General features: G+C 40.3%; 3 protein-coding genes across 5 annotated transcripts in view; 2 read left to right on the top strand and 1 right to left on the bottom strand.

Annotated features, from left to right (window-relative positions):
• Window positions 1–15,434, top strand: part of LOC104116375 (26S proteasome regulatory subunit 6A homolog) — a 53,664-nt gene extending 38,230 nt beyond the window's left edge. Inside the window, exon 9 of one of the 3 annotated variants that reach the window (XR_004512169.2) lies at window positions 15,182–15,434. The gene's annotated coding sequence lies outside the window, so the exon portion shown is untranslated. Of the gene's footprint in view, window positions 1–1,489; window positions 1,621–1,655; window positions 1,786–15,181 lie in introns of those variants that run through there. The other 2 variants (XR_011412676.1, XR_004512171.2) reach the window with 2 other exon arrangements.
• On the top strand, window positions 8,032–8,703 carry LOC138902616 (uncharacterized). The gene has a single exon (XM_070190500.1). It carries the CDS (start codon window positions 8,032–8,034, stop codon window positions 8,701–8,703), a length of 672 nt encoding a protein of 223 aa, XP_070046601.1.
• A 1,326-nt stretch (window positions 15,435–16,760) lies between the features above and the next one.
• On the bottom strand, window positions 16,761–18,287 carry LOC104116393 (omega-hydroxypalmitate O-feruloyl transferase). The gene has a single exon (XM_009627242.4). It carries the CDS (start codon window positions 18,272–18,274, stop codon window positions 16,883–16,885), a length of 1,392 nt encoding a protein of 463 aa, XP_009625537.1. The 5' UTR covers window positions 18,275–18,287; the 3' UTR covers window positions 16,761–16,882.
• Between the last annotated feature and the right edge of the window lie 4,626 nt (window positions 18,288–22,913).

Genomic DNA, 22,913 nt, shown 5'->3' with positions numbered 1-22,913 from the left:
GTAGTTGAAGAGAGTAGACGAAAAGGAAGCAGAGACAAGAATTCAGGTTGAGGGATGAGTATGATGTGGAGGAAGTTAATTTGCTAAGTGAAGAGGAAGATTCCTCTTCTGAGAAAAGGGAAGGAGAAGGTTGGGTCATCCTCACTCACTCCTAAAGAAAAGAGGACTCCAAGGAAGAGAAAATAAATTAACTCTGAGGTGAAAGGAACCAGTTCCAGATGCCGAAAGAAAACCTAGAAAAATATTGTTGTTGTAGGAAAGTAGCCGCGGTTCAGTGGCTTGATGATGCTAAAAGGTAGAGTTATCGACCCTGTAATTTCTGAAATTTTGGGATTAAGCAACTGTTAGAAAAGCTTGAACACCATAAGTGGATGCACTTGTTCCTATGCCCACTCCCTGTGATGTATGGTGAAGTAATGCTGCATTTTTACTCAAATTTCAAATTGCTTGAGGATGACACAATGAGTAATGCGGTGAGGGGAGGGCACTGGCTTTGAATGCTGAGCTTATGGAGAAATCTTGAGGGTTCTTGTGAATGGATTTGATACTTATGTTCGATGTGAATGACCAGATTTGAGAGAAAAGATAATGATATGTATTTGACCTCAAATATACTCAGGTAAGGAGAAGCAGAAATCACAGAAGGTGGTAAAAGGTGAAATGAAAATGGTTCAATAGCTCTTGTTTGTGTTTGTGAACAAGTGCATGTTGCCTAGGTCTAAGAAGCGCCATGAGTCCACATATTGGACTTGGCAATCATGGAGGTTCTGGATTAGAGTACGCTCCTTAATCTACCTTCCTTTATGATTAAATACATGGCACGAGCAACTAATTAATTAAAAGGCACTCATGCCTTGCCATATGGATTTCTGCTGGCTAAAGTGTTTGAACACTTTAAGGTCCCTCTGAGAGCACCAAAGATGGGGATAAAGAAGGACATGCTTGATGGGCAGAGGGAGTATGACTGAATTGCAATACCATTGTTTACAAATAGCAAGAGCATGATCATAAATTTGTTGGAGGAGTTGGTTGTTGCCAAATGAAGAAAAGAATAGGCTACAGGCTGAAATTGCTTCTTTGAAGGAAGAGAATAGACAACCTAAAGAGAAGATGAAGCAGCTGGTCCTCCATTCTCTTAGTTGTCCTTAAGTCTTGTCCCTAGGCAGCTTTTTGTTCCCAGTACCTTCTAAGACAAGATTATGGAATATTTTTTTTACTTAATTGTGAAGTGTGGAAGTTTGACGTGTTTGTTCCACCGTCTTATGGTTTGGGCACTTTGAGCTTAATATGGTACAACATATAAATCAATATAATTTTTGCTTTTTTGGGCTCAATTTGTTTCTTTAAAATATGGATAATTTATTAGATTAAATGTTTGAGCTCTTGACATTATGTGCATGATAGAGTAGCTCGAGTAACAATGAGTTTGATATTTCTTAATTCTCGCTTTTGAATATGCTAATGCTTTTTTTTTTTATGATGCCAAAAGGGAGAAGTTAAGGATGTGCACATATGCTGATGAACAAACCTGGTTCTTATGCACTTGAATTGATAAAGCTGTGTTGAAAGTGTCTATTTGCATAATTTAAAATGCTTTAGGCCTAGCCATCTATAGGATTGCGATGAATGAAAGATGAGTTTTTACACCTATGCAGAACCGGACGAACTGTACAAGAATGTTCACAATGAAACTAGTTCTTGAGATAAAGAAAGCAGAAAATTTATTCAAACTGTTGGGCAGTTTGCACATGGATTTGTCATCATCAAAAATGAAAAATTTGTTGAGATGAGCATGTTCTAGCATTAAATTAAGATTTGATGATTAACAAATATTTTCAAAGAACTAGATTTTATTGATGTTGTTTGTTATTCTATAATAGTGTATTAAGATTTGATATGCATATAATGAAGGAACCAGGTTAGTAGTGGATGAAGCGGATTGTTGAAGATGTGAATAAGTTTAGGGGGAAAGTTGTGCAAGTTGGATTCCGTAAAAGAAGTACATCATGCACAACAAGGAAAATACTCGTTGGAGAAATTCATGTTCAAAAAGGGTTTCAACAAATAAGAAAAACTTGCAAAGAAGAAAAAGGTTAAGGAGATGGAAATAATAAGGAAACCATATCAAATAAAGAGAGGTTTTTCTTAACCGAAATATTCTAGGTTTTGTAGCATTAATTGGAGAAGGATTTCGGCCAGCCTCACACCTATATAAAGATATCTATTCCCGACGTTCCAGAATTACACTAGTCATGCAGATCAAGTATATTACTCTTGGAAATAGGAATCACAACAAGTAGATCTTCTCAAGGATTCAAGCCGCTCAACTAAATAACTTGTTCCTGAAGACAAAAGCTGCCTAGTTCTTCAGCTCTTAGATTAAGTCAATTATTCTTGAATTGTAACCTATTTTCTTTTGAGAAGTGTAATCATAGATTAGCACAATACTGAAGTTTTTGTTTTGCTTTCTAGACTAGAGTTAGTTTAGAAAGGGATCACTACACTTGAGTTGATTGTAAGGGTTAGGGTACTAGAGTTAGTCTTCTTGGTTATTGAGATATAACATAAAGCCACTCTTTGAAGTTAGTGAAGTTTTGAAATAAAATCCTACGAGAGTAGGTCATAATTTTTACTTTCTTGAGCAAGGATGTTTTCCACGCAAAAATCATTGTATCTTTATATTCTGCAATTCACTAGCCGTTTGTATCGGTTTTGGGTATATCAAAGAACCTAGTTCTTTTGATTCGCAAAAATTGGATAAGACACAATTCTCCCCCTACCCTATTGTGTCACGTTGCAACCTTAGAATAACATATACCATACAAACGAATTATCTCCCGGATATGAATCTTGGCCAACTGCTCCGAAGTATAAGTATTGAACACTGTTATGAAATGTGCGAACTTATTCAGCCTATCAATAATAACCCAAATAGTATCAAACTTCCTCAAAATATGTGCTAAGCATACCACGAAGTCCATGGTGATATGCTCCTACTTTCAGTCCAGTAAAACTATCTTCTAAGTCAAACCACCTAGTTTATGATGTCCATACTTGACTTGTTGGCAATTCAAATACCGTGAAACATGCCCAACAATATCTTACTTCATCTTCTGTCACCATTAATGTTGCCTCATATCATGATTCATCTTCGTGCACCTGGGTGAATAAAATACCATGAACTGTGAGTCTTCTCAACTATCAACCCTCAATCCATCAACATTAGGAGCATAAAACCGACCTTAGAGTCGCATAACATCATAATTTCAAATGATAACCTTATTGGCACCATCTCGATGCACCGTGTCCTTAAGCACTAGCAAATTGTTATCATCATACTGACGAGCCTTAATGCGCTCAGACAAAGATGACAGTGCAACAACACAAGCAAGAACCTTACTAGGCTAAAAAATATTTAATCTCAAATATCTATTGGTGAAGGCATGGACATCCAAAGTCCAAACTACCCATACTCTCCACCTTTCTACTCAAGGCATTTGCCACCATATTCACCTACCTATATGATACAAAATAGTGATATCATAATTCTTAAGCAACTCAAGCCATCTCTTCTACCTCAAATTTAAATCTTTCTGCTTGAACAAGTGCTGTAGACTACGATTGATTAGTATAGATCTCACATGAAACACTATACAAGTAATGCCTCTAAATCTTGAATGCATGCACAATAACTGCTAGCTCCAAATCATGAGCTGGATAATTCTTCTCATGAGGATTCAACTACCATGATGCGTAAGCAATCACTCTACCATCTTACATCAATACACCACCAAGACTAATGTGTGCAGCATCATAATACATCATCTATGACCCTTAACATGTGGACAACACCAATATATAAGTTGTAGTAAAAGCAAGTTTGAGCTTCTAATAGCTCTCCTCGCACTATTAGACCATCTAAAAGGAACATCTTTATGAGTCAACTTAGTCAATGGAGCGGCAATGGATGAGAATCCCTCAACAAAACGATGATAATAGTCTATCAAACCCAATCTTCGTAGCTGTAGTAGGCCTAAGCCAATTCTGATCCTCCTCAATCTTCTTAGGATAAATCTTAATACAACCAAACATTACGTGACCCAAGAATATAACCAAATCCAACCAAAACTCATACTTGGATAACTTTGAATAAAGCTTCTTTTCCTTCAAGTTATGAAGTACAATCATCAAATATTGCTCATGCTTCCTCTCTACTATGAGAGTAAACCAAGATATCATCAATAATTGGTTTCATAAAAGAATTGAACATTCGATTCATCAAATCCACGCTAGAGCATTAGTCAAACAAAATAATAGTACCAAAAACTCATAATAGTCATCCGATGATAACTCAATCTCAAGTCAATCTTAGCGAATATCTATGTCACGGCCCAAAATTCACTTAGTCGTGATGACACCTAACCCAACCCGTCAGGTAAGCCAATTAACAACTATCCAATTCCAATGAAATTTAATAAGACAATTAAGTAAAAGAAAATATCTGAATCTTATACATTCTCCAAGGACTGATAGTACAAACCATGAGCTTCTAAGATTAGAATTTACAAAGCTGGTATAAAATAAATACGTCATCTGTTCAAAATATACATAAACAGATTTTTATAAATCTAAGGCTACCATGAACAAGAGGAAGCTACAACCGGAACTCAGGTACGTCTTCAAATCCCGCTTCCGTCGATCACAACAATAGCCACATCCAATATCTGCACGCAAGGTGTAGAAGTGTAGTATGAGTACAACCGACCCTATGTACTCAATAAATAACAAACCTAACCTTAGGTTGAAAGTAGTGACGAGCTGGAACACCGGTCGGGGTCCAACACGAATAGCCAACAAAAGTTCATAACAATATAATGGAAGTAATAAAAGAAGTAGCTCAGAGATAAAATGCTCAGTTCGTTCACAGTTCCAGAAAAATAGGCTTGCTTTTCAAGTATATCAGTGAAAACCCAAATCCTTTACCGAAATCACCAAATTTATGAGTGAGTTTGAAAACTGTCATTTTTCCCGAAAACTTTTCAACAACAGGTAAAATGTTTCATTATCAAATGGCATGAGAAAATTACATCTCTATGCCTACATGTCAATATGCAGGTGGAATCATGAATGACACTAACAACCGGAGCGGCAGAAAGAAATGCATCTCTATGGATGTATCTCAAGTATGCATGTCAAATGCAATGTATCTCAGTGATGAGCTCATGCACTCACTCTCAGAGTACTCAATCTCACTGTCTTATACTTTCCACTGATCATGCTCAATCACTCGACACACTCAGTCACTCAGTACTGTATATGGCCAATTCAGCCCAGGGAAGATCCATCCCAAATATATATATATATGAACTGACAGTCAGTCACTCAGTACTGTATAGGGCCAATCCAGCCCGGGGAAGATCCATCCCTAAATATAAGTGCTTTGGGCAAGATCCATGCCCAAGGAAGATCCATCCCTCAATATAATCAACTGCGCTCACTGGGGGTGTGTACAGACTCCGGAGGGGATCCTTTAACCCAAGTGCTAAAATCCGCACGGACAACTCACGTGCTATAGTATCAATATCTGATTCCGCACGGACAACTCACATGCTATAGTATCAATATCTCAAAATCAGTCCCTCGGCCTCACTCAATCATCAATCTCTCCAGTCTCTCGGGCTCACAATGTCATGAAACTAGCCCAAAATGATGATATGATGTATCAATAAATAATAACATAGACTGAGATATGATGTGCAATGAATGAATATGACTGAGTATGAAATTATAGTTTAAACATATTATTCGACAGCATAAATGACCTCAGTGGGTCCCAATAATATCAACATTTGCCTAAGCATGATTTCTAACATGAGTCACAACTCCGTTTCTCTAACACATGAAAAATACAAGTTAATTGACTATACAGCTCTACGGAATCGACTGAGTCACAATTTCTACGGTGCACGCCCACACGCCCGTCACCTAGCATGTGTGACACCTCCAAACAAATCACATAACATGTATAATCAGGGTTCATACCCTCAACTCCAAGTTTAGAAGTGTTACTTACCCCGAACAAGCCAATTCCAATACCGAGCAAGCCAAGCGATGCTCCAAAAATACCGTTTTGCGCGCACCGACCTCCGAACGGCTCGAAACTAGCCACAAGTAACTCAAATATATCAATTTACTCCAAAGGAAACAAACCCAATCGATAAAGATCGAATCTTTAATCAAAAGCCCAACCCGGGCCAGCGCCTCAGATCCCGATGAAACTCAAAAATCCGATAACCCATTCAATTACGAGCCCAACCATATTAGTTTCATTCAAATTAGACTCCGAATCGACATTCAAAACTCAAAAACTCACTCTATGAAGCTTTAGGCTAAAATCCCCAATTTTCTCTTTAAAACTCATAATCCAATTACCAAAAATAAAGATAAAATCACGAAATATAATCAAAATCGAGTGTAGAACACTTACCCCAATCCTTGTGATAAAATTTGCCTCCAAAGTTGCCTCAATCCGAGTCCCACATCTCAAAATATGAACAAAACGACCAAACTCCCGATTTAAAGCTTCTCCCCAGTCATTTCTGCTTCTGCGGACACAAGAGCCGCTTCTGTGACGTCGCTTCTGCGACACGAGCTCCACTTCTGTGGACTCCACTAGCTAGTCGACCCCTCGCACCTGCGGATCTCCATTCGCTTCTGCGCAGCCGCAGGTGCGAAGCCAAACGCGCTTCTGCGCTCCATCTTGCTTCTGCGCCCAAGACCATCGCTTCTGCGGGGCCGCAGATGCGCCCCAATTTCCGCTTCTGCAACTTTCCTCACCAAGATTGTCACGACCCAAACCGATAGGCTGCGACGGGCACCCGGTACCTTACTCAACCGAGTACCAACATAACGTATCTTTTTGTATCATACTATCATAGATAACTGAGCCGGAGAGGCTGCCGTGAGATATGTAGAATACAACATGTAATACCAACTTATACATAAGACATATGGGCCTATAAGACCAAAATAACCACTCGTACACTGAACATAGGCCGACAAGGCCATATAATCTTTTACGTACATGACATCTATCTACAAGCCTCTAAGAATACATAATTGTCATAAGGGTAGGGACAGAGCCCCGCCATACCAACAATACACATCTAAATCATACTGACCAAACAAGCAACTGCAGAGCAAATGGAGTGCACCAACATCTTCAGCTGAGCTGATCGCCTACTTGGAGGACTCTCGACCTATCTATCGAGACCCGCAGGCATGAAATACAGCGTCCCCAGGCAAAAGGGACGTTAGTACAAATAATGTACCGAGTATGTAAGGCAATATACTGAAAGCTGAAACTGAACTGATAATATAATAACTGAAAGTAACTGGGAGTCAAAGATAATCTGAAGATATACTCACCTGCTGATACTGACTCAACTCTCCCAATATGGTAAGTAAAATAGTTGTCCGACCCTATAAGGCTCGGTATATATATAACTGCTCTGCCGTAGTAGGCTCTCTCATAGGCGCTCAGCCCTACTAGGCTTTGTATCTCGGCCAACTGGGCTCGCTCATAGGCGCTCGGCCACATCAGGCTCGGTATATAACTTACCATCTGATCAGAGGTTGCCCAATAGGGGCCTGTCCATCGATTATAGCTCGATGGTAATGAAAATATTGTAATACTGTATATATAGGATCTCATGAGACTAGGATAATGTATATAAATTCGGGAGTATGAACTTCTTTTTATGCCTCGTTATCAAACACATGTAGTTACGAGATCATTCCAAAATGAAGGAAAGTTTAGCCTTAACATACCCGAAGTAGGGAAAGATCCGTATGATATTCTTGGAAAAGGTTGCACCGTACTCCCTTAGAATCGCAAAATCTCACGTTGCTAAGGTGCTAAGAAATCTCGTTGGAATTTTTGTTTCAAGAAATCTTGTTGAAATCACGTTGGTTTGAGGTTGCTAACGCTGGAATCCTTGTAGGAATTGGTTGATGTCTACGAAGGGATTCATGAGATTGGACAAGTTCACAAAGCTCTTTCCTATTCACTTTAGTGGTGCACCTTTTGAGGACCCACAAGATTACTTGGACCATTGCCATGAGGTATTGCTCAACATGGGTATTGTCGAGACCAATGGGGTCAACTTTGTAGTGTTCCAGAAGACCGGTTCTGCCAAGAGATGGTGGAGAGATTATGTGTTGACCAGACCATATGGTTCGCCTTCACTTACCTGGGATCGGTTTTCACAACTATTTCTAGAGAAGTTCATTCCTTTCACTCTAAGAGAGAAGTATCGCAGGCAGTTTGAGCGCCTTCAGTGGGGTGGCATAACCGTCACCCAGTATGAGACTCGATTTATGGACCTAGCTCGCCATGCTGTTGTCTTGATCCCTACTGAGAGGGAGAGAGTAAGGAGATTCATTGATGGACTCACTTTCAGTATCAGGTTACAGATGGCCAAGGAGGCTGAAGATGATATTTCTTTTCAGAGGGCCGTAGATACTGCTAGACGGATCGAGATGGTTCGTGGTCAGGAGAGGGGGCCGGTGTCTGATAAGAGGCCTCATTATTTCGGTAGTTTTAGTGGTGCCTCATGTGGAGTCAGGGGTACTTTTGATAGAGGCCATCCTCCTAGGCCGTTCCAGTCAGCGCTTCAGGCATTCCACGGTGCTTCTGTATAGTCGTGGTGCTTATGTATCTCATATTAAGCAACTAGCCTACAGTGTACCATCAACTCCTATTAGTGTGCCTTTGATCCAGAGCTACCACAATGGTTATCCAGTCTGTCCGGGTCAGTCTCAGTTTCAGCAGCCACAACAATCGAGAGGGTGTTTTGAGTGTGGAGGTACAGATCACATTAGGAGGTATTGCCCTAGATTTTCGAGCAACATGCCACATCAGAGTTCTCGTGCCATAGTTCCGGCACCAGTTGATTCACCGCCTGCTCAGCTAGCTAGAGGCGGGGGTTAGGCTGCCAGAAGTGGAGGTCAGGCCATTTGAGGTGGAGGTTAGGCTGTTAGAGGTAGAGGCCAGCCAGCTAGAGGCCGTCCGAGAGGCAGAGGTCAGAGTGATGGGGCCCAACCCCATTTTTATGCATTCCTAGCTAGACCTGAGGCCGAGTCATCTGACGCCATTATCTCAGGTATTGTTCTAGTTTGCCTTAGAGATGCTTCAGTTCTATTTGATCTAGGCTCTACTTATTCCTATGTGTCATCCTATTTTGCTTCATATCTGGTTGTGCCTCGTGATTCTTTGAGTACTTCCGTGTATGTGTCCACGCCTATAGGAGATTCTATTATTATAGACCATGTTTATCGCTTGTGTATGATTATTATTGGGAGTTTTAAGACTAGTGTAGATCTCCTACTTCTTGATATGGTAGACTTTGATGTCATTTTAGGCATGGATTGGGTGTCACCTTATCATGCTATATTGGACTGTCACACCAAGACGGTGACCTTAGCCATGCCGGGGTTGCCTCGATTAGAGTGGAAAGGGACTCCTGACCATTATACCAGCAGGGTTATCTCTTATATGAAGGCTCGGCGTATGGTCGAGAAGAGGTGTCTAGCTTATTTGGCTTATATTCGTGATTCTAGTACAGAGGTTTCTTCCATGGATTCGGTACCGGTTGTTCGTAAGTTTCCTAAGGTATTTTTTGTAGATTTGTCGGGGATGCCACCCGATAGAGATATCGACTTCTGTATTGACTTGGCCCCGGGCACTCAGCCCATTTCTATTCCACCATACCATATGGCCCCGCCTGAGTTGAGGAAACTGAAGGAGTAGTTGTAAGATTTTCTTTATAAGTGATTCATTAGACCTAGTGTCTCGCCCTAGAGTGCACCGGTGTTGTTCGTGAAGAAGAAAGATGGTTCGATGAGGATGTGTATAGACTATTAATAGTTGAACAAAGTCACTATCAAGAACAAGTATCCGTTGCAGAGGATTGATGACTTATTTGATGGCTACCAACGGTTGAAGATTAGGGCATTGGATGTCCCTAAGACAACGTTTTGGACTCGGTATGAGCATTATGAGTTCCTAGTGATGCCATTTGGGTTGACAAATGCCCCAGCAACATTTATGGATTTGATGAACCAAGTATTTAAGCCCTATTTGGATTCTTTTGTGATCATATTCATTGATGATATATTGATCTACTCTCGTAGTCGAGAGGAGCATGAGCAACATCTTCGGGTTGTACTTTAGACCTTGAGAGATAGTCAGTTATACGCCAAGTTTTCAAAGTGCGAGTTTTGGTTGGATCCGGTTGCTTTTTTGGGACATGTTGTATTGGCCGAGGGAATTAAAGTAGATCCTAAGAAGATTGAGGCAGTTCAGAACTGGCCTAGACATACTTTACCTACAGAGATTCAGAGTTTCTTGGGTTTGGAGGGTTATTATCGCCGGTTCGTGAAGGGGTTTTCATCCATTGCAGTCCCATTGACTAGATTGACCCCAGAAGGGTGCTCCATTCAAGTAGTCCGATGAGTGTAAGTTGAGCTTTCAGAAGATCCAGACTGATTTGACTACAACGCCAGTGTTGGTGTTGCCTACAGGTTCAGAATCCTACACGGTGTATTATGATGCATCGCGTATTGGGCTCAGTGCAGTATTAATGCAGGATAGCAGGGTGATTGCATACGCGTCGCGGCAGTTGAAGGTTCATGAGAAGAATTACCATGTTCATGACTTAGAGTTGGCAGCCATTGTTCATGCATTGAAGATTTGGAGGCATTACCTTTACGGCATGTCATGTGAGGTATTCACGGATCATCAAAGTCTACAATATTTGTTCAAGCAGAAGGATCTCAATTTGAGGCAGCGGAGGTGATATGAGCTATTGAAAGACTATGATGCCACAATTTTGTATCATCCCGGGAAGGCCAATATGGTGGCCGATGCCTTGAGTAGAAAGGTTGTGAGTATGGGTAGCCTTGCATTATTCCAGTGGGTGAGAGACCACTAGCATCAGATGTTCAGGCCTTGGCCAATTAGTTCGTGAGGTTAGATGTTTCGGATCCTAGTCGGGTTTTAGCTTGCACGGTCTCTCATCCTTTGTTGTATGAGCGCATCAGAGAGCGCCAGTATAATGACCCCCATTTGCTTGTCCTTAAGGACGCGGTGCAGAACAATTCTGCGAAGAAGGTTACTATTGGAGATGATGGGGTATTGCAGATGTAGTGTCAGATTTGTGTGCCCAATGTGGATGGGATTCGTGAGTTGATTCTTGAGAAGACCCACAATTTGCGGTATTCCATTAATCTGGGTGCCGCCAAGATATATCAGGATTTGAGGCAGCATTATTAGTGGAGAAGAATGAAGAAAGATATAGTTGCATATGTGGCTCGGTATTTGAATTGTCAGCAGGTAAAGTATGAACATCAGAGGCCTGGGGTTTGCTTTAGAGGCTTGAGATTCCTGAGTGGAAGTGGGAGCATATTACCATGGATTTTGTTGTTGGGCTCCCATGGACTTCGAAGAAATTTGACGCAGTATGGGTCATTGGGGACAAGTTGACCAAGTCGGCTCATTTCATTCCAATAGAAGTTACCTATTCTTCAGAGCGGTTGGCCGATATCTATATCCGCGAGATCGTTCGTCTTCACGGTGTGTCAGTGTTCATTATTTTTGATTGGGGTAAGCAGTTCACATCGCACATCTGGAGGGCCGTACATCGTGAGTTAGGCACACGGGTTGAGTTGAGTACATCATTTCACCCCCTGACGAATGGACAGTCCGAGCGCACCATTTAGATATTGGAGGATATGCTTCGCGCTTGTGTTATGGATTTCGGGGGTTCTTGGGATCAGTTCTTGTTGCTTGTAGAGTTTGCCTACAACAACAACTACCAATTGAGTATTCAGATGGCTCCCTATGAGGCATTATATAGGAGGCAATGTCGTTCTCCACTTGTTGGTTTGAGCTGGGAGAGGTTCGACTGTTGGTTATCGATTTGGTTCAGGATGCCTTAGAAAAGGTCAAGATGATTCAGAATCAACTTTGCATAGCTCAGTCTAGGCAGAAGAGTTATGCTGATCATAGAGTTCGTGATGTTGCATTCATGATTGGAGATAGGGTTTTGCTCCGAGTTTCACCCATGAACGGTGTGATGAGGTTCATAAAGAAGGGCAAGTTGAGCCCTAGGTATATCAGACCCTTTGAGATTCTTGAGAGTGTTGGTGAGGTGGCCTACAAGCTTGCATTTCTACCTAGCTTATTAGCAGTTCACCCGGTGTTCCATGTCTCCATGCTCCGAAAGTATCACGGTGATTCGTCCCATGTATTTGATTTTAGCTTAGTCCAATTGGACAAGGATTTGACTTACGAGGAGGAGCCTGTGGCCATTCTAGCATGGCAGGTCCAGAAGTTGAGGTCTAAGAGCTATCCTTTTGTTCGAGTGCAGTGGAGAGTTCAGCCGATCGAGGCAGCTATGTGGGAGTTTGAGATCGATATGCAGAGTAGATACCCACACCTTTTCACCAGTCCAGGTACCTTTCTATTTCGGTTTGAGGACGAACGTTTGTTTTAGAGGTGGAGAATGTGATGACCCGATAAGTCATTTTGAATTTTAGCCTATATTTTTATGTTCCGAGACCTCGATTAGCTTCGTTTAGTATTTCTTGATTTGCGTGCGCAGTCCGTGTCTTATTCCGTAAAGTCTTTATGTGAAAAATTGAAGGAAGTGTGAATTTTTGCCTTAAAAATAGTTTGAGTTATCTACAGCCAATATTTTGTGTAAACGGACCCGGATCAGTACTTTGACAATCCTGGTGGGTCCGTATCGTAATTTGGGACTTGGACATACGTCTAGAATTGAATTCAGAAGTTCCTAACTTGTTTTGACATGATTTGTTGAAAACTAGTAAATTAAAGGTTTAAAGAATTCCGAAGTTTGATCGTAGGTTGACTTTATAGCTACCGAGTCCAGATTTCGGTTCCAGAACTTGGTATAGGTTGAGTTTACTATTTATGACTTGTCTGCAAAATTTGGTGCAAAACGGAGTTGATTTGACATGATTCGGACGCTTTGTTGTGAATCTGAAAGTACTTAAGTTTCTTAAAAATTTTCATGCATTTTGATGTCCGATTCGTAGTTCTAGATGTTATTTTTGTATTTTGATCGCGTGACAAGTTTGTATGATGTTATTATACTTGTGTGCATATTTGGTTTGGAGCCGGAGGGGCTCGGGTGAGTTTTGGATAGGCTATAGATTGATTTTGGATTTAGAGGATTTCCTGGTTTTGCTGATATCTGGTGTATGAGATTTTGTGCTTTGCGATCACGAAGGTACTCCCGCGATCGCGAAGGGGAAACTGGTACAGGGGCGGAACTCCTTCATCGCCAATGCAAAGCACTGGGGGGTTTACCTTTCGCGAACACGACCATCCTCTTGCAAACGTGTAGGGTTATGGAACTCTAGGGGGAGGTGGTCAGATGCTCTACACGAACGCGAGCCCAGGCTTGCGAACGCGAAGGCCGGGGGGACATGCCATCGCGAATGCATAGCGTTTCTCGTGAACGTGAAGGCCATTTGGGCCGCTGCTCTTCGCGATCGCGTCAGGCCCTTCGCAAATGCGTAGAAGGCCTGACGTCCAGTGATTTAAATGTCTCAAAGTCTGGATTTATCCCATTTTCACCATTTCCAAGTTTGAGCTCGGCCTAGAGGCGATTTTGAAGAGGTTTTGCAACCTAACTTCATAGGTTAGTAGATTTTAACTTGTTTTCTTCCATTTCCATAAACACTTATTGATTTTAACCTTTAATCTATGCCTTTTCATGGTAGAAATTAGGAATTTAGGTAGAAGATGAGAATTTTGAGAAATTAAGATTTAGACCTCAAATTAAGGTCAATTTTTGAAACTAATTACATAACCAGGCTCGGGGGTGAATGGGTAATTGGATTTTTGTCCGAATCTCGAGTTTTGACTAAGCGGGCCCGGGGTTAACTTTTGTTGGTTTTTTCCAAAATCATTAAAGATTGAATTCGTTTCACTCGTGGGTAGTTTCTAAAGCTTATTTTGAATTGTTTGAACTATATTTGCTTAGATTTGATTGGTTTGGAGGCTAATTCTAAAGGAAAGGCCCCGGTTAAGCTTTGATTTTATTGCGGAGTAAGGTAAGTGGTAGAAATAACCTTGACTTGTGAATTAGGAATTTTTGAACTATGTGTGGTGTGGATTATGTGAGAAAATGACGTATATGCGAGGCGACGAGTGTATATACACCGTCAAGATATCTGTTTTCCATGTTTTTTGTTATTTCATGAATTATCCTATTCCATGCAATTATTGTTACATACTTTATTTGACTTCTATGCCATAATTGTTATTTACCATTTAATTATTCTCGTACTAAATTGTTCGTCACTTCCATGACTCCATGCTTATTTGCTACTTGCCTTTAATTGTTCTACTTGCACATCTTGATTGTCACATGTTTTACTTGTACTATTATCTTTGTAATATTTGTTGCATTCTATGATATATTTTCATTTGCGTGAGTTTGTTTAGTTTGTTAGATACCGATGAACTTGTAAAGTTGAAAGTTCGCATTGTTAGAGATTCTTTGATTATTATGTAGTCCTTTTTTTCCTTGTATCTTTACTCTCTTGATGTAGAAATATTTGTAAATTGGGCTATCAGATTGTTTATGTTAATTGAAATCGTTTGGGGAGCGGGTTGCACGTCGAAACGGAAATTGAAAGGTAATGAATTGAAATGGTGAAATAAGGACGGATTTTGATATTGATAAATGATGATATGGCGGGATCGGGTTGCGCGCCGCAACAGTTTATATATGTGGTACGTGACATTGATAAATGATAATATGATGGGATTGGGTTGCACGCCGCAATGGTTTGTATAGGTTGTACTTGTTGTTATTGTTGAGTTGGTCTCGACATTTTTTTTATATGTGATTATGAGACGTGTTATTCTAGGCTTTCTGATAATGAGGTTTAAGTTCATTTTCATGAGTTAATTGCTTTACTTCCAATTCTTGTTTCTTTTCCTGTTACTATCATTATCACTGCGTACAGGTTATTGTAAGTGGCCCGCTTTAGCCTCGTCACTACTTTGTTGAAGTTAGGCTCGGCACTTACAGAGTACATATGGTCGTTTGTACTCATACTATACTCTGCATTTCTTGTGCAGATACCGAAGTTGGTCCTACGGGTGCTCAGTAGCTTTTGCTCGGATTCAGTCGCTGTCGGAGACTTGAGGTATAGCTGCACGGCGTTCGCAACCCTGAATTCCCCTTCCCTTCGATCTTTACTGTTATTGAGTTTTAAAATAATATATTTTGTTCAGGCCTTGTTTGTAACACTCTAGATGTTCATGTACTCGTGACTCCACGTTCTGGGTTATGTTTATACTTCATTGTTTGGTATTATCTTACTTTACTTCAGACTTATATCGTTATCATTGTTAATATTTAAATTCAGTTAATTTTCTGTTTCACGTTGGCATTCCGGTTCGTGACAAAGATATTGTTATTTCGAGTCAATCAAATTTGCCATAGAATGATAGGAGTTAGTATATAAGAATGTATTTTGATAGTGGAAGTTAACGTTAAAGGATTATTAGAGGTACATAAATTGTGGAGGAGCCAGTCCGGAAAATTGGAGGATGGGGGTGATTATGTTGACATGTTGCCAAAGGGCGAAGGCAGGTTTGCAATGAAGGAAGAGGTGTGGGATGTCTTCATTGGGGTGGTGGCATATTTTACAAGTAGCATTGGGAGAAATTTTCTGTTGAAGAGTAGTGCGGCTGTGGGTAATTTACCATGTAGTAGTAACCAAAGGAAGTATTTAATTTTTGGTAAGGATGTTACATTCCAAAGCCAAGACTGGGAAATTTTGTATTCAAGGAATGAGTATGACTTAAAATGTGTTTGTAAGCGGAAGATGTAGAAATATTCCATTGGATGTTTTATTCAAATAGGGTTTAATGTGGGAATGCGTGAATGAGTATGTTATTGAGTACATTGACAAGCACAATATAGTTGACACTCTTCTTTTTAAATGATGTCTTCTTTGTTTGTTTACTTAAATAGAAACTAAAAGGATAAAGCAATAGTAAAAATATTTTCTTAGTAGTATTCCCCTAGAATTAAATAATACTCTCTCCGTTTCAATTTATATGGACCTATTTTCTTTTTAGTCCGTGCAAAAAAGAATGTCTCATTTCTTTATTTGGAAATAATTTACCTTTATGCAATGATTTATAACCACATAAAATATATGTGCCTCATTTTATACCACAAGTTCAGAAGTCTACTCTTTTTTTCTTAAGCTCCGTGTTCAGTCAAATGAGTTCACATAGATTGAAACGGAGGGAGTAGAAAGGTATAAACCTTCTTTTTAAGATCTTTTCTCAATCTCTCTCCGGTAAAACAAAACCCCTTCCTCCAAACTTGCTATTATTGACCATTTTCAAAATATGGAAACTCGCCGTGGACCATGATGAATGAATGATCTATATATTTATGATATTAGTAATATTAGTGGAAGTTTTATACTTTGCGTCAAGTATTCATAAATTTTTTCGTTTGATCGAGTTTTGTCTGTATAAATCGAAAAGTTAAATAACCTAAACTGAAGACTAAATTTGATCAAATTGACCAACTTGGCACCCGTAACCAACAAATCCTGGATTCGTATATGCTGCCAACCCTCTCACTAGCCAGCTAGTCAAGTTAGTTCGCCCTACTAAATATATTTCAATTCGCGAGAAAAGGAAAAAAGAGGTATTGTTTATTGCAATTTTAGGAAAGGTACATTTCAAGTTTGGTAAAAGCAAATGTTAGTTGCTTGATCTGAAAAGTTTAGATAGAAAGCGGTTTGATGCTGCGTTTTAACAAGGCAATTGATGGTCTGAATCGAAGAGGCAGAAAAGGTCTCTGAATCTATGGCAAGCAGCCTCGGGCAAGCAAATGCAGACGAGCATGGTTCCATCAGAATCAGAATCAGGATCATCATGTGGCAAGAAAACACAAACCTGTGGGGTGGGTGTGAGATCAATTGGGCCTGCGTAAATGGGTCTCCCCCAACCAAAATCGGCAGTTTCGTACATTGAGAATCTGGTCCATTGGGTTATGGTGAGCTTCCCACCAAATTCTAGCCTGGTAGGCCTATGTAGTTGGATATAATCAATTGTGGATCTCAAATATGGCTCGGAGACGGAAAGCCTTGCCTTTCGAACCAAAAGTGTGGTCTCCGAAAGAGGCCCATTGACGAGGCCTGAGACAGTGCTAGTGGCACATGCCACACATACTGCATTCCCATAGAAGCCTTGTTTCAGTGGTGGATTTGTAAGCCTTGATCTGCCATTCACCGAAAATGTTAGCCTCAGCTCGTAATCAAGAGGCCTAACATCTAGTGCCTTGACCCATGATCTCCATACGTGAGCTGCCATTGCATCAAAGGTGGTGCATGACAAATTACCAACTGATGACTGCACCAACCTCTTCAAATGGGCTTGGTACTCTCGGCTAACACGATAACACTTTTGAACTGGCTTCACTACCCAAAGACTCCTCGTTAAGCTTGATCCATCATCTATTCTCTTGAATTCAATGTGTGGGTGTTGAATCAGTGGTGGATTACGGGGCCTCAGTATTTCCCGATCCCAACATGGCTTGGGGTTGACTGTCAATGAGCTCAATCTTGCAGTGGAAGCCCAAGCACTAAGGAACTGCATTGCTCCAACCCCATCACAAAGGCAATGGCAAATTCTTAATCCCAGGCTAAATCCACCACACCTGAATCTTGTCACTTGTGCTATTAGCAATGGCATATCAATCACTTTGTATTGTTCTTCATTTGGAAAGCTGTAAACCAAGTTTGTCCATGCTGGATTTGGCACACTTAAATCTCCAAGATTGGCTAACGTCATTTCTGAACGTGCCTCAACCAGGAGAACGCCTTGGTTAGGTCCAAAAAACACCTCCAACTTGCCATTTTCTGTTTCTCGTAGCCTACCAGAGAATGGATAATACGGCACCAGTACACTTGCAAGAGCTTCTTTTAATACTTTGATGACAGCCGCCGGTTTCCCTGCATCGCGATAGAAGTACATAGTTGGAGTAAAAACGCGAGCTCCGATCATATCATCTAGATTTGAGAGGTAAAGGCTGTCACCATGGGATGCGGGGATGGGGTTTGCAGGTAATATTGGAGATATAGAATTGATGGTTAGAGGTATTTCAAGATGAGGAAATTGGAGTTCTTCAACCAGTGGAGCCATGATATGAGCTGTTCATGACATCTTGGTACGTAGGAGACACTAAAATATCCCAAAACTATGCCCATCCAAGTTAAAGACTATGAGGAGTTAATTTTCCAGATATTTAGTAGGTGAGGAGTAAGTAGAAATTAAGTAAAACTATTCCAAGTTTAGAACACCAATTTTAAGGCACAAAGTATTACTGGTGACTTATATCTGTTGTTTATTTTGCAAACGCCAGCCTTGTAATTGTTGTTTATCCACACCATCTTTGGGTTCTTTTAAGTTTGATAACCACTCCCTTCCCTCTCTATCTAAACAAGGAAAGACATCTTTGAAACATCTCTACTTTTATTCTCTGATAGATGTTTTGTCTTGCCTATTTGAGAAAACTTCAACTGGTATTTTTTCCTACTTTACAAAGGTAGGTTGCAATAACCTATGCAACTTTTCTCCTTGAAAACACATTAGTAGTCACAAAGTCCAACCTGCAATCTTTTATTTACACCCCATGGAGACCAGTCGAAAAATTTCTATTGCAAGAAACCAAGAAGCCATGGCAAAGGCAAGGCCTAGTAATTCAAATCACATCAACTTGAAACATATATGCACTGGAAAACAACTGGATAAAACTCGAAACGTATCTAAGCAAAGAAAATGAATTATACTCACCATGCACTCAAACTGGATTTATAAACGCAGAAACCTCATGCCAACTCCATAAGTAACATAATATTCAGGATGATACAGTTGTTTGTTTCAGACAAACGGATACAAATTAGTCAGATTGGCGATACTTCATGGGATCACTAACATCAATATGCGTAGCTTCTAGCTTCAGAGTCCTCAAAGTAGTACATATAACAGCCCCAAAATTATAGGCAGGTTGTTTAACCCAACGAATTAAACCCATGTAACCGAATCCTTGGTATTTCTCACATTCAGAGGAAAGAAATAAGGGATCAGAGAGAAAACGAAATAGTTCCCTAGCATTTGGACAGGGAACTAGGAACAAAAGAAGGCACGCCAAGAGAATTACGGGGTTAGCTTAAGAGAATTCCCACTAATAGAACTTTGAGTGGGTGAATAGAGATCGTGAACGTTGAAACTAGGATAATATTGAGTTTATGCGAGTTCTTGCAAGCTGAATGATATGGCAATAGTGGAGGGGGGAAAGAGAGGGAACAAAGTTAACCATGATTACTAGCTCTTTTTAATCAAACACGTTCTTGATTTGAAATGAGTAAAAATTTCATAGGCAAACTGGAAAAAATACAGACAAGATATACTGGATAGGAGCAGAAATAGCTCATGGATGTGTCATTGTGGCTCTACATATACAAGCAAAAGTACCAGCTCTGTCTGTCCAGTCCTAACACTCTCAATGGTCCCGTTTCCAATGTCAACACCATTGGACTGATGTTGCTCTGTTATCATCTTTCTTATCCATCTCCTCGTTGAGATTTTCTGCCTTCTTATGCCTGCAAGTCAAAGGGAGCACAATTTTAAAGGTGTGGTCAACAAGTGGCTTACTCGCATAGAGAAGGTTGAAAACTATCATATGCAGGCAATACTAATTCCCATCTCAAAGCTAGAACCAAATATCCAATTCTTGAGGTATCACAAGAAATGCATACAAAAATTTCCAATAGGGAAAAAAAGAAGGAAAGAACAAGCTCTTGATTCCTTATGAGACAAACACTGAGAATTCTCTGAGGTACCCACGACTGGGCCAAGTCCGAGAAAATGCAAACATTGTTAACTTCCCATATTGGGAAAAACAACTCCTTGCTGTAAAGAAGAAAAGAATTCCATTTCAAAGGACATAGCGCTCTCGCGGAAAGAAATGCATGAAAAGGTACCTTCCCTCCCCTTTCTTTTCCCCTAAATGGTCTCTTCTCTATCATTATTGTTCGAGAATATCCACTAGAGATCATGGGCAGTGCAGGCACGAGAGAGAGCAGTACAGAAAACACATATCAGAAAGGAAGGAATTACAACATATATTTTCCTGTGGGAAATTAAACAAAAAAGGGAAGGGGAACAGTATAAAAGAGAAATGACGACCAAGGGAAAACATATTTTGTCAATGTTAGAAAGCAAACCGAGGACATCTTAAGAACGACCATGTAATGTCGCTGTTATGAGCACAAAACCATTTATATTATCCCTTTTAGTGGAGGCATAGTTACAGTTGCATTCATAAATAGCATACCTTGTGAATCATCTTTTCCCTCAGCTTTGTTATAACCAAATTCAGCAAGCATAGCTTCAAGCTCCGCGAGTTCCTTTTTCTTCAGTTCCTTCTTTGAAAGCTGTTTTTCAGATTCTTTGGGTGCCACCACTTCAGCAGGCTTCTTAACAATTGGCTCCTTTTCCTCGGGTTCCTGCTCATGTTCTTCGGCATTATCATCATCCACTTCATCAAGGCCTTCTTCTTGACTTCTTCGCTTTCATTTTCCTGATATCCACAGGTACATACTTATTGCAGATGAACATCATTAAACAAGCAAAGGAAACAAGGAAAAAGGGTCCTTCATTCAAGAGAATTCGTGTTATCGGATTTTAATTACCAAATATATAAAATCATTTCCTTCTAAGGAGATCCCAGAAGAGAACAGGAAAGTTCCATTATGAAGAAACTTCTTATTGATTGCAGAAGAACATTAAAACATTGCCACTGGTTTTGTGAAGCAATGCAGAACTAATTTAGTCAATTCTATGCAAATCTCAGGAAAATACAAGCAACGCAATGTATTACACCATGAAAGAAGATACCTGAGCAAATACCTTGTCCGTTAAAGCAATTACTATTTAGAACCTGATGATCTTTGATTAGTGTCTTCATTGACAAATAAATTATGAACTTTGAGATACCTGGTCGTGAGTAGTTGCTCAAAAGTAGTACTTCTTCAAGTGTACCGTATTCCAGTTGGAAGCTAACACTTTTCCGTCCATGGTCTCCAACTCGCATGCTCCTTTCCCAGCAATGCCTCGAACTCGATATGGTCCTTCCCAATTCGGACCTGATTTCCCTGCATTTACCGCCTGTGTTGACTGGAACACCTTCCTAAGGACAAAGTACCCAATCTTAAAATATCAAAGTTACGCTTTTCTGTAATAATATCGTTCTATCCTTGCTTTTACGCTGCCATCCATATTGAAGCTGTCTCCCTTCATTCTTCTGCCAAATCCAAATTTGTTCAAAGTTCCTCCTCGTTGGATAATTTATTTTTATGTTCAAATCTCAGGCTCGGTTCCCCTATCTCTACTGGAGTTAATGCCTCAGTACCATAAACAAGTAAAAATGGAGTTTCTTCCGTGCTTATTTTTGTTGTTATTCTGTAGGCCCATAATACTCCTGGTAGCACCTCAGACCACCTGCCTTTTGCTGCTTCCAAACGTTTCTTCGTACTGTTGACAATAATCTTATTTGTCGACTTTGCTTGCCCATTACCTACGGGATGGTATGGTACTGATGTTATTCTTTTGATTCTCTAACCTTTAAGAAATTCGGTGACCTTTGTACCCATGAATTACGGTCCAATATCACATACAATCTCCCTGGGAAACCCAAATCTACATATTATATTCCTCCAAAATGAAGTTTATTATTTTCTTTTCTCGTACCTGTTTGAAGGCACCTGCTTCCACCCACTTAGAAAAATAATCAGTTAAAATTAATAAAAACCTTACATTTCCTGGTGCTTGCGGTAAAGGACGTACGATATCCATCCCCCACTTCATAAATGGCCACTGTGCGATAATCGAATGGAGCAATTCTGCCGATTGATGCATATTGTTTACATACCGTTAACATTTATCGCACCTTCTTACGAAGTTGTCCGCTTCATCTTCCATTTTTGGACAGTAATACCCTACTCCTGGAGGTAAAATTAAGACAATACCCAAACCTGCTCCCTTTACATTTGAGGATACATTAGTGTATAATATCCAAGTCCCCAAATTAGATCCGATAAATGCCCGTACTTTATTTTCAGCTTCTGGAAGTAAACTCGAACTGGAATCTGCTATAAAATCTACTAGATATATTGGTAGAAGAAATAGAATCTACTAGATATATTTTTGAGTTGAACAGTGCGTTGGGGAGTTGAAGAAATATTTTTGAAGTGTAGAGCGTTTCTGCAGTCGCAGAACTGATCTGCGGACCGCAGATCTACTGCAGGCTGAAGCAGAAATCTGGGCAAATTTTCGGACTATTATGCGGTCCCACACGAAAAATTTCACCCAAAACTCGGGGTTTCGTGATGCCGAGGTAGACTTATGCATTGATGATTGTGGAGATCGGTTCAGACTTTTTGAGTTGAACAGTACGTTGGGGAGTTGGAGAATTTTTTTTGAAGTGTAGGGCATTTCTGCGGTCCATTCTGCGATCGCAGAACTGATCTGCGGACCATAGATCTGCCGCAGTTTGAAGCAAAAATCTGGGCAAATTTTCGGACCATTATGCGGTCCCGTATGTAATGTAAGGCCCCGAAAAATTTCACCCAAAACCTGGAGTTTCGTGATACCGAGGTAGACTTATGCGTTGATTGTAAAGATCGGTTCAGAGTTTTTGGGTTGAATAGTGTGTTGGGGAGTTGAAGAATATTTTTTGAAGTGTAGGGCAATTCTGCGGTCCATTCTGCGGTCGCAGAAC

The sequence above is a fragment of the Nicotiana tomentosiformis genome, chromosome 12 (genome assembly GCF_000390325.3).
Source record: "Nicotiana tomentosiformis chromosome 12, ASM39032v3, whole genome shotgun sequence".
NCBI lineage: Eukaryota > Viridiplantae > Streptophyta > Magnoliopsida > Solanales > Solanaceae > Nicotiana > Nicotiana tomentosiformis.
This window is presented reverse-complemented; position numbering and strand designations above follow the sequence as displayed.